Consider the following 12,322-nt stretch of genomic DNA (forward strand, 5'->3'; position numbering starts at 1 on the left):
TTGACCAGTTGGAAGCGTACCAGCACTGACTTACGACGTGTAAGAGATGGTAAGGAATCAAGTTTTTAATTCATTTATTTGGTTGTACGTCTAATTCTATGTACAGTCGAAAATGGTGTGACGAGAAAGTCAAAGATAACAGAAAAAAGGTACAAGAGACCTGAATAATGTACCGTACACATTGACACGGGGTCACAGATGGGCGAGAGTAGGTGAACAACATGATGAGGAGCTAACATCTGTTAATGAAGGATGTTACAAGTACTGAAGTACTACATTATTAGGACAGATATCAGTGTATGCTTTATAATAACACCATTAATACCATTGTTACAAATCTAATAAGTAACCATTGTAAGTGTGTACTTTAGCATAAGCAACGTAATCGGTCAGTATGAATATCTAATTTCTCGGTAACGACAGTAACCCAATCTTCGTTGAAAATCACCATCTACCCACAATCGCTTATTTCTATTTTTATATCATGAATTTGTAGACATCAATCAGAAGGCGACTTTTCATGTCACGTGGTCTGTTTTGCATTTAAGTTCAATTTCACTTCCTTGTTCGCATTTTATTCCATGAGCAGCCCGTAAATAGAATGACGATTTTAGGTTCCCAAATTCTGACCCTATTCGGGTGTCTGTTCAGCCTATCTTTCCTCTTAGTGCCCACGGAGGCTTGGACGGGGTAAGTGTGCCTTTCTTACTTTCTCTTTTGATACTTAAGCCAATGTGATAAACAGTTTCAGAATTATATTATCATGCAATCAATAAGTCACTGTGAGTGCTAACTATTGGCCATAATTCAACCATTACTGGCTATTAATATCTTTCCATTAAACCCCATTGAAATTGATACATTTTGACAAAGGGGATCTGTTTTACCGTGAATCACTTGTATGCGTCAACGATTATGTGAAATAACCCAGATTCATACCAAACGTTCCGCTACACGTTCTTTCGGTGGACGATTTTGTATGCTTCTTACGACGCATAACACATTACATTCAGACAGTGCACAGCGAATGTGTATACAATATGTATTATATATTGAGTTAAACGGCACACTTCTTCACGGCAAATCTACTTCACGAATTACACATATATTCCAGGTCGTTACTGGCAACAATTTTGATATAAAATCGCTTGTAATGATACAAATTAGTCCCTGCAATGGTATGTCAATGTTCGATTTTCCTTGAGAGTATAACACACCTTACAGTTTAGAAATATAATACGCAAAGTACTAAAACATTTTGATAACTAAATTTTCTTTTTGTTTACTGTTTCTTTTCATCGACGTCATGGTTTACAAGATGGGAAAAAGAAAAAAGGTCAATGTAATTATAGATCACATGATGCAAGGCTGTGTGGTTCTTCCTCATTTCTAAAATTCCTTTGGATGTGTATACACGTCTCCAAAACACTGACGTTCGTCGTTGAGACAACTCCTAGAGATAGACTAGTCAATGAAGGGCTGTAACCTTAGTCGAGGTATCAACATACACATCGCTAGAGCATGACTTTTTTCTACATGTTGAATAATTCTAATGCCAAAGGAAAATTACCGTTGATGATATGTCAAACTACATCTAAATACTATATCAGTTAAAAATTATTGAGTGAAATATATTTATCATAACAGAAGACGATACGAGATATTCTGTTTAATACATTTTCACAAACAATATAGCCAAATTACTGGCATGTTGGGAATAAATTCAAACGATGAGGATAACTAGGCTTTTCGGGACACTACTTACTCATTATAATTTCGCAGTACGTGACAAAATATAGTCCTTATTTAATCATGAAAAATATGTAAACACAAGATACAGTTCATTGTAAAATTATTTTCATATTCATGTAGAAAAACGTGTTATGTATTCATGTCACTAAGAGACAAAATTTGCTGTAAAACATTCAAGGAGAACTTAACATCTGACAAGTTACTACGCGGCTGAAAATGTGATTTCTGATAAGGTAATTAGCGTTGTATTGTTTTCTGACTTTCATGAAATTGAAAGTTTACCATGGAATTGAAGGTCGTGTCACAAGTAGACAACTCCTTCTGGTTTCTGATTTTGAGGGATTTTTTGTACCGGCCTGTATGATTTGTCAATGTTATCGGATGGTTTGTGTTCTCTCTTTTCATCGGCGTAAGTCTGCAAAAGTGTAATTTTTCACTAGAAAAATAATAGAAAAGTCTTATTTTTCACGAGTGAAAAATAACAATTTTCACTGGCAAAAATGATATTGATATTTTTTTCAAGGCGTTTGAACCAGTTGTTTCTCGTAGTGTAGAAAACAATAGAGACGAATGTATGAGAGATGTACATATATGAGGCGAAATTAGTTTACTGTTACTATTCTGCATAGTACACACCTCTCACAATGGAAAAGTGTGGATTATAAATCACTCGTTAACACAATACACTACACACATAATCCCTTTTCATGAGTAATCACGATTATAAGACCATGGAAGGGGTTGTGTGCAGTGAACTGTGGTAACACACCAGTAGGAATAGGAGAGATAATCACTTTATAATAATTAAGACATTAATACATTTAGAAAATATTCATTTTAATGACGCTCTATAAACATGTACTTTCAAAACAATACCGTTATACTGTCTTAATTTTCGCATATTTCAAATATCTGGCATTGAATATAAGACTGCCACCTCCATTTTTGTGGAAAACTATGTATGCCTAGGAGTTGTTCATCAAATGTCACATACAAACATGTCATTCCTTGCACGATACACAAAAAGTAAATACTTGAATAATTGAGAGGGGAAAGCAGGTGTAAAAATGGCATAAGTACCTACACATCTGATTTACAAATCACCTTAATTGGGAAACAATCCTTGTGTCCATTACAATAGATAAAGACAGACTGATTTAAATTCTGAGCCAAGAGTTTCTAGTACAGAAAAAATAGTCATTCAAGTACAGGTAAATAACACAGAAAACAGTGGAGAGCTAGGTTACATCGCTGACAAGGTGCGGGGGTTGTTTTTCGCCCTCTATTTTTGATAGAGGTAAGAAGTATGTAGTAAGTCAGTTATTGCTTGCTTTCTCGTCACGCGTGACTTCTGACATTGAACCCTTGCTGTCTGAAAACTACACAATAACCTATACATATGGAACTTTACTGTTCAAAAAAGGGTTCTACCGCTGACAGACTTTATTGTAGATCAGTCAAACGTGACCAACAGCTTACCGCACACAACTACATAGGGATATAAAAGGACACATACAAGTACACACCTTATTATAACACCTGACACTGTTCCATAACCCAGTATGGCAGATATTAATGCTCAAAAATGTATGAGTGAACAAACAATATTGTGTTGAATTTGTTAATATACAGGAAAACGTCGTTATTTCGAAATCGGCGGGGCCATTGGAAAACTTCGAGTTATCCGAGTAAACGATTTAAATGAGATCTAATGTTTGGGGAAAAGCTTGGAACCGACGGACAACTTCGAATTAAACAGGGTGTCCTAGTTTTGCGAGTTCGAGAAAACGAAGTCCGACTGTAATATATTATGTATGAGTGTAATTTGTAAGATGTTTTAACAAAGCATTTACCACAGATAGAAATTTGAGAGGATACAATGTTTTTTGTTTCTATAACACGATTTTCTTATAATATATCTATATCTACATGTATGGAGCATATAGCTACTGAAACATTCTTAAGTGAGATCTGTAAACACGGAACATATACCTACTGAAACATTCTTAAGTGAGATCTGTAAACACGGAACATATAGCTACTAAACATTCTTAAGTGAGATCTGTAAACACGGAACATATAGCTACTGAAACATTCTTAAATGAGATCTGTAAACACGGAACATATAGCTACTGAAACATTCTTAAATGTAGACAAAAACCATTTCAGAACCTACATTCTCTTACGTCATAAAATTACATAATACACAAAGCTTTATGAAATATAAACTTGATATAATTACAATCACATGTTCTCACAATGAACACTGTTATGGTACAAGCCTGCCAAAAGAAAGAAATCTAGGATGGGTAATTCCAGTGTCATAAGGAAGAAATTGAATCGACATTTTTGTTTAAGTAACTCATTAATTAGCCGTTATTGCAACACGCAGGTTTTTATGTGTTCGATAAGGTAATTTAATTGTTCTTGGACAAGATCAACATACAGATATAGTAAGTACTGTTTAAAACAATATAGTACACTAAATCATGGGCTGCATATTGTATTAAGAAATTATAAAAAAGGATATTTTCGTTTTGTGATTTTATAAAAATATCTTTCCAGTTTTTACACACAAATAGTCTTCCAGACCTTTTCGGCGTATATCGAGAAATCGGTTAAAGAAACATTCCAGAAACCTTTACATAATACAAAATATTTTTTTCTTCATATAGGTAAGTAACAAGGTTAATTATCTCAAATTCTCCCTCTACTTAAATAACGTTGATACTGTTCCTGGTGGTACTCAGGATGCTGCTATGGGCTGTGGAACGGATGATGGAAAGTCGAAACATTACATCTATTTTGAGCCGGCTGTACACACATAAAAATGACCGACACGCTTTTTCTTATTGGCGTTCAAAAGTTTCCGTTGCGTTTAACATCAGTGACAAACTTACAGAAATGAGATTGTCATGTCTTGTCCAGTACTTTAATGAAGTGATTAACTTTCCGAAATATTTTTGTTAAGGTTGCCTCTACTGTTCTATTATGTGTGATTGCTTACGTCACCATCGGTAAATGTCTGTGCGTACTTCCCCTTGGGTGAGAACATTACATCTATCGTTGGTATTCCCGTATCACTTCAAATTATTTATCACCCAATTTTACTTCCTCTTCTTTTCATATCTTTGAATTGAAACGAGGCTTTATTCTGGGCCCGTAATCATGAAACCTTTCTCATGCTCAAGCATGAATTTTGTGCTTAAGCCTTATGTCTTGTTTAAGTTGAAAATTAATAAATAAGACTGATTTTGCCAAAGATTTAAAATAAATTTTGAAAGGACTTCAAATCAAAGTTAAATTCAATGTTTATATTTGACATTTGTATTATTTTACATGATTTAGGCGAATTATAGAAAAAAAGTCTGCTTGAGCACAAAATCTATGCTTGAGCATGAGAATGGTTTCCTGAATACGGGCCCTGATTTGGCGTTACAAAGTCTTTACATAGTAAATCCTTCCTTAAGTAACAGAGCAAGATCTCGTTACCTGAGGCACGCGTCGTCCAATAACGTCCTAGACATGCTCAATCGGTGACAAATCAGGTGATTTAGATGGCCAATCTAACACCTGCAAGAAAGTTCTGCTGACGCGACTGGTGTGCGCTGGTGCGTTATCTTGTTGAAAAATGGCGCCAACCCTATGGCGTCTTAAGAATGGCAGAACCACTGGTCTTAAGATTTCGTCCCGATATCGAATGCCGGTTAAATTGCCATTTAACACAACAAGCCTGGTGCGAGACCCCCATAAATACCACCCCAAACCATTACACTTCCGCCGCCAAAGCGGTCCCGTTCTGCGACGCAGCAGTTCGCAAAACGCTCCCCTCGTCACCTCCACACTTTGCGCCTTCCGTTACCGTGTTGTTACGGTGACGTCGCAACAACTTGGGTCCAGTGTAGGGACGCCGCGCTTTCAATTGGTAGGCCCTCAACCTGTTGCGGACTGTTTGGGGAGACACACGACGCCCAAACAATGTCCTTGTAGTCTCTACTGCGGTTACAAATCAATTGCGCAAGTGTATCAATCGTATACGACGGTCGTTTTACGGGGTTGGCCGCTTCGGGGACGATCGGATGTTGACCCAGTTTGGTTTAAACGACCTACCAACTGGCAAATTGTCTTAACACTTCAACCAAAATGCCGTGCAACTCGACGGTGAGACTTCCCAGCCAGAGCATAATGATAAAGTTGATAGATAGCAAGATTCGGTGATTTCTAAGTCCAAAGGATCTAAGGAACAGTTGTCAGTTTGAATGTTTATGAAATTCAAGCGAAGATACAAGTTAGTCGCAGAAAACCTCGTGCAGCTCTTTCGCTAATACAGACTTTCACGCTTGAATGATTTTGGTAACCCCCTTGGATTTTGTAATGTAAAACATTACCATTTTCTAATATTGCACAAACGTCATTTTGTTTTCACTCAATTACAGGTATTCGCCAAGGAAACATGTTAACCTTTCTTTTTTTGTTGAGTATATACTGATTATATACTGGTTCATAGTAATAGCATTGGTCTGGACTTTAATCTGTAATTGAATCCCAGTCAAGAACTAAAATCTGCTCCCTGAAAAACCAGTACGAAGAATAGGAGAATCTATTGTAGTGTATAGGCGGGGAAGTGTACCCGGTATACCTTACTAGAGAAACGCGCATGACCTACACTTACAAAACACATCGCTTTGTATAATCCACACCACACTCGCTGATTTTTATTTAACGTTGTCCATATATATATACGCCTACTGATTTGCTGTTATGTTTGGAATTCACAGCACCATTTTCACAGACCAGGAAGTTCAAACTAACTAGGCATTTTCTGTACATTTTGAACTTCTCACGAGAATAACTTTGATGTAGATTAGGTATGTTCATTATAATATACCATAAAAGACATTTGATTTAATATTTAAGATTTTTTTATATCACACATTCTTTGTTTTTGTCAACTCCATTAACCTCGACATAATCTCTATATCAAACTGAAAAAGCGATAAAACGATAAAAATGGCAAAACAACAAAGCAAAACGAAATATGAACAGAACAAATCTACAAACAAACCGGCGGGGTAGGGTGAAAAATAATGTTTTCGATAAACTGATGCTCTCTTCGTCAATATTGATAAAGGAACATGGTTACCTTATTGGTACATACACATGTCTTTCACCAGACAGCAAACCTCTTGTGATCTAAATAAAAGAATTTGAATACGGTAAGATACTTGTTGAGTTATGCCTACTCACTGAGACTGCTCGGACTTCACACAACAAACCAGGAAGTTCACGTCAGTACATCACCGCTAATTTCTTCTTGCTTAAATTTATGAAGGAATTTGGAATATAAAAATACTTTTGAATGATTTTGGCAACATTCTTTTGGAATTTCCAATAAAATTTTTTAACTTCGATTTAAATCAGATAGCAGTGGTGGTGATCAATAGAGCATTTTCTCTAATGATTTTTTTTCATAGAAACAAAGTTAAGAATGAGGTCACTATCTTAATTTAAGTAATATTGTCATAACTGCAGTATCTTTGCCTTTCAATGACTTCAGGAAAGTCTTAGGAATGACTGTCGTTTGGTCATCTGTTTGGTAAGAAAATAGTAACATTCAACCACTAATATTTCACGTGAGATTAAGGACTCCAACAGTACATGCCTGCCTCCTCCCCAGAGTCCACAGATACGGGCTTAAAATACGCTTTGACCGTCTAAACATTATTGTCTCGCGTAAGGATTCAAAGATTGCATTTTATATACACAGATTTTAAAAAAGTCATTCTTTGGTCGTTAGACACTCGAGACATAGTCCATTCTCCTTAAATTACTAAATATTAGATAAGTAGTACATTATCAAACATAAGAATTCTGATTATTCTCTTAATTCCAATATAAGAATATTTAAATAGACTAATAAGCATAAAGATAATATAGGGACGATAACTGATTAGAATAGTTCTAACATCAGTACACCTGTCTAACTTCTTCCAAGTCTCCTGTAAATTCACTTTCAATTTGCTTCTTGATAGGGCTTGTCAATAGTATGATAAACATTGTTTTCAGTAGTATGATATACATTGTTGTCAACATTATGATATACATTGTTGTCAACAGTATAATATACATTGTTGTCAACATTATGATATACATTGTTGTCAGTATTATGATATACATTGTTGTCAGTAGCATGATATACATTTTTGTCAACATTATGATATACATTGCTGTAAACATTACGATATACCTTGTTGTAAGTAGTATGATATACATTGTTGTCAGTAGCATGATATACATTTTTGTCAGTATTATGATATACATTGTTGTCAACAGTATGATGTACATTGTTGTCAGTAGTATGATATGTATTGTTGTCATTCTGAATACGATGTAGTGATCAGTGTTGTGAATATATTTTAGTGATCTGTATTGTTAATATGATGTTGTAATCATCCTTGGATTTCCTAAGTACAACTAAATCAAAGATACAAGAAAGTACAAAATACAAATAAAGAACTGATTCATTTGCTGAGGGAAGGGAAACAACTCAAACGATCAGCTCAAGATCTAAATCATTAACTAAAATAGATGAGTACAGTACCAGAGAACAATATATAGTTACTTACCGATGGTGTTCTTGAACAAGGTATGTACAAATAACTTTATACGTCTGTGCCTGCCTATCACTATCATACGACAAAAAAAAATCAAAAACAAACAAACTAGCAGGAAAACTAGAACTATATTAACTAAAACACGTGTTTCAAAAACTGATTTCTTTCTTTCCAAATAAGTGAAACATCTTTTACAACTATTGTTTAATTCTTCAATCGAGACATAGGGGATATAGTAATAAGTATCAAACATCAAAATTATTCATCAATTATCTATTACTATAGATAAGATTATGTTGACAACTATTTTCATTATCTTCACAATTTGCCTTCACGATGTTTTACACACTGATTTAGAATTAGATGCAGAAGAACAGAATAATTAACTAACTTTGATCATACAGTTTGTCTCACTTATAAGACTCCTATTGGAGTGTTTGGTGGAATATAATTCATGCTTTTGTGTCTTTCAGGAGAGTTTGCAGCAGGGTTGTGAAAGCTTATCGTTACCAGAGATATTGCTCTTACAGTACATGGCTTGGGTAAGCTTTTGTTTCTCAAGAGATGAAAAGAAACGCAATGCAAACTGGCATTCAACTAAGAATTTGATTTGACACATTATATGACTAGGAACCTGGTACCAGGGTGTAAGTTTGCTAGGAATTCTATTTTATCTAACAATGCTTTCCTACAAACTGTCGCATAATGCCAACAATGAATATAACATTGTCCAGTGTTGTTATTTTTCCGTTACTACGGAAGTTAAATAAGTGGTTATCATAACTGTATCCACTTAAGACAGAGAAAATAGGGTGTACCAATGATGTCATTGGATCCATTTTCAAAACCTATTGAATATGTATCACTATTCTTTCATGTGCAGATGTTGTAGATACAGTTCCAGAAGAGTAAGCTATTACTATACACAAAGCTATTGTTGCTCAGGATATCAGGAAACTAGTCCTGGCAATCGAAATTGCAACAAACGTAAGTACTTTGTAAACTGAATTAAAGTAAACTACATAATAAGAATTCATTGTAGCAATAACAGTCTTACTTTATTGTTGTTTTAGATAGGATTACCAAGGTAACTATATTAAATTTGCATAAATTAGGACAATATGAATATTTTGTCAATGCTGCATTTTCGCCTGTCAGCTATGGATTCCAATATAGGTTCTACATTTGATATTAAATCTCAATTGTTTGCTTTTTTGCTTCTAAGAGAAACGCTTTGCAAATATTTGACAAAATTGACTGATTATTAAAATTCATGTCTATGTCATTCAAATGTCCATGACAAGTATGAATGGAAAGACAAACAAATGATTCACAATTCACAATATCAGAGAAGTATTCAAATAACGAAAAATAGGCATTCTGTATTTGTTTAATGATTTTGTAGTCAATGAATGAGGGCCAATGATGGTGCAAAGCATACGTAGTTCTTTGATACTTTTTGCATACGAAACACAGTTAGTAGGTTCTAGAGACTATGAAGTACGTTATGAGATGAAATCTATGTTCACCTTTACAAATTTCAGCTCTGTGTAGGCCTTACCATATCAATGCTCACCTTTACAAATTTCAGCTGTGTTTAGGCCTTACTGTTTCAATGCCCACCTTCATAAATTTCAGCTGTGTGTATGCCTTACCGTATCAATATTCACCTTTACAAATTTCAGCTGTGTGCAGGCCTTACTGTTTCAATGTTCACCTTTACAAATTTCAGCTGTGTGCAGGCCTTACTGTTTCAATGTTCACCTTTACAAATTTCAGCTGTGTGCAGGCCTTACTGTTTCAATGTTCACCTTTACAAATTTCAGCTGTGTGCAGGCCTTACTGTTTCAATGTTCACCTTTACAAATTTCAGCTGTGTGCAGGCCTTACTGTTTCAATGGAGGGACATGCATTAGACCTGACGAATGTGACTGTCCAGACGGTTTTACGGGGCGGCTTTGTGGAGACAGTACGTTATCTATATACTGTTTTCTATCAAACAACCAATCTTTCTTTACATAATATCAAAAGTTTACTTTATTTACAGCTGACAATTTATATAAATACTGTAAACATATTGTTCCACTTAAACGTTTAAAACAAAAATTTACCTTCTCAGGTCAATTTGTAAAATCAAACACATCAGTCCTTTATTCTGTACATGTAACTGAAATTAACGTCTTAACTTAACACTAAACGATGTCGTAGAGTATCTAATGCTTCGTTGTAACGGCAAAAATATCTTGACTTTCATCTTTTGAACCCTCGCTTCTGAATGATTGATATTTTCCATGAAATATGTATAAATAATGACCACTGGTTATTCTGTCATAAAATATGAAAATACCAACAATTCATTTCAGCGGCATGCGCTTCACACAAACAGCCATGTTACCCTGGATGGTGCGAAAGCAATAATTGCAAGTGCTTCAATGCATTTACAGGCACAGGCTGTAAAGAAGGTAACAGACAATTTACCCATAGCGCTCACGTGTAAACAATTTCATAAGCTACGTATTTATATGGGCATTGACACAAGTAAAACATACATTTGTATGGCCATCACATCTGAAGGTTTAGTAATATTTCTACTTTGAACCTAATACTAGCAAACTTCTAACATGGGTCTGTTTCTAAAATCATTATGATTAAAGTATGAAGGAAAAACGGTAAATAGCATGCATAATTGATGACGGATAAAAATTAAATCACAATTTTTTTTATTAATTTTGCTGCAGTGATTTCGTCGAATTATAAACCAATCATCGACAGCTGCCAGACAGCCTTCTCATTCTATGACCGTGCAAAAGGCATGCAGATGTATGAGCACAAAGTTGATGCGACCGGAAAGAATGAAACAGAAATAATTTGGAGCAATCAAAACTCGTACAACATCATCAACATGACGTTTGAAGCGTCCTTTGATTGGCAAACGGAGAGGGAAAGCCTTCCCATGACGCCAGATTATATTGGTGACCTCAAAATTGGTGTTGTCAGCGCCATGGTGGATACAATTTACACCAGGTTACCGATACCAGGTAAATGACATCTAGATACATTTCAAATGTCAAAATTTTTGTACAGGAGACACAAGTGATAGCGCCTTTCAACAGAAAAGAAAAATAATGACGAACAATGCATAAACTGCTGGTTAAGCGGAATAAAGACCAGTTTCATGTTTACCAACAACTATTGTCAATTTAAAAATCAAAACTGTAATCGTTGACAGTGGTTTCTTATACACCTCACGACAGTTTTATCTGTATTGTTTGCTAATTTCGCCTTATACCGATCAATAACACACCAGATATGTGATCCGAATCACATACTGCCTTAACAAGATATACATTTGACGTTATCTTTATTCATTTAGAAAGGTACTATACAATTTAGTGTCATTGTTTCAATTTTCATATCAAATCTCTAGTTGACACACGAAACAGTAACCAGTATATGCTCCGGACATTTGAACGCTGTGTTCATGAATTTATAATATACTGTTAGAGGTCAAGTAAAGGTGACATTGACCTCATATCAGCACGCGAGACATTGAATTCTGATAGTGTAACTATTAAATAACATCACTCATTTACGTCTGAACTAAACAAAGCATCACCTGATCTGAATGTGGCCTAGTAAGATACTAAGAGCATATCAGTCATGATATATGACAGATAGCAAATCTATCATATCGTCAACGATTTAAATCAGTTTTATCAAAGCAATATTTTCTGATATTTCATTTTTGTGACGATAAAGTACCAAATATTTTTAGTTCGCCATATTTTTGTTATTTACTTTTTACAGACGCAAAGAACTTCATGATTCACACTGATATTTTTTATACTCTATTTTTACAATTTTTTATTCCCAAAATATTTTTAGTATTTCCTTTATTTTAATTATAGCATTGAATATTTTCATAGTTCATAAAACATTTTCTAATATTTTCTTTT

At 34.8% G+C, this 12,322-nt stretch overlaps 1 protein-coding gene across 1 annotated transcript in view; it reads left to right on the top strand.

Moving 5' to 3' along the window:
• The first annotated feature begins 601 nt into the window (after positions 1-601).
• LOC132565501 (uncharacterized) overlaps positions 602-12,322 on the top strand; it is a 30,325-nt gene continuing 18,604 nt past the window's right edge. Inside the window, exons 1-6 of the mRNA XM_060230152.1 lie at positions 602-690; positions 8,840-8,908; positions 9,250-9,353; positions 10,240-10,335; positions 10,730-10,828; positions 11,105-11,404. Coding sequence (XP_060086135.1) covers positions 602-690; positions 8,840-8,908; positions 9,250-9,353; positions 10,240-10,335; positions 10,730-10,828; positions 11,105-11,404 — 757 coding nt within the window. The remainder of the gene's footprint in view (positions 691-8,839; positions 8,909-9,249; positions 9,354-10,239; positions 10,336-10,729; positions 10,829-11,104; positions 11,405-12,322) is intronic.

The sequence above is a fragment of the Ylistrum balloti genome, unplaced genomic scaffold (assembly GCF_031769215.1).
Source record: "Ylistrum balloti isolate Yb309-2 unplaced genomic scaffold, AGI_CSIRO_Ybal_v1 Utg369724, whole genome shotgun sequence".
Classification (NCBI taxonomy): Eukaryota; Metazoa; Mollusca; class Bivalvia; order Pectinida; family Pectinidae; genus Ylistrum; species Ylistrum balloti.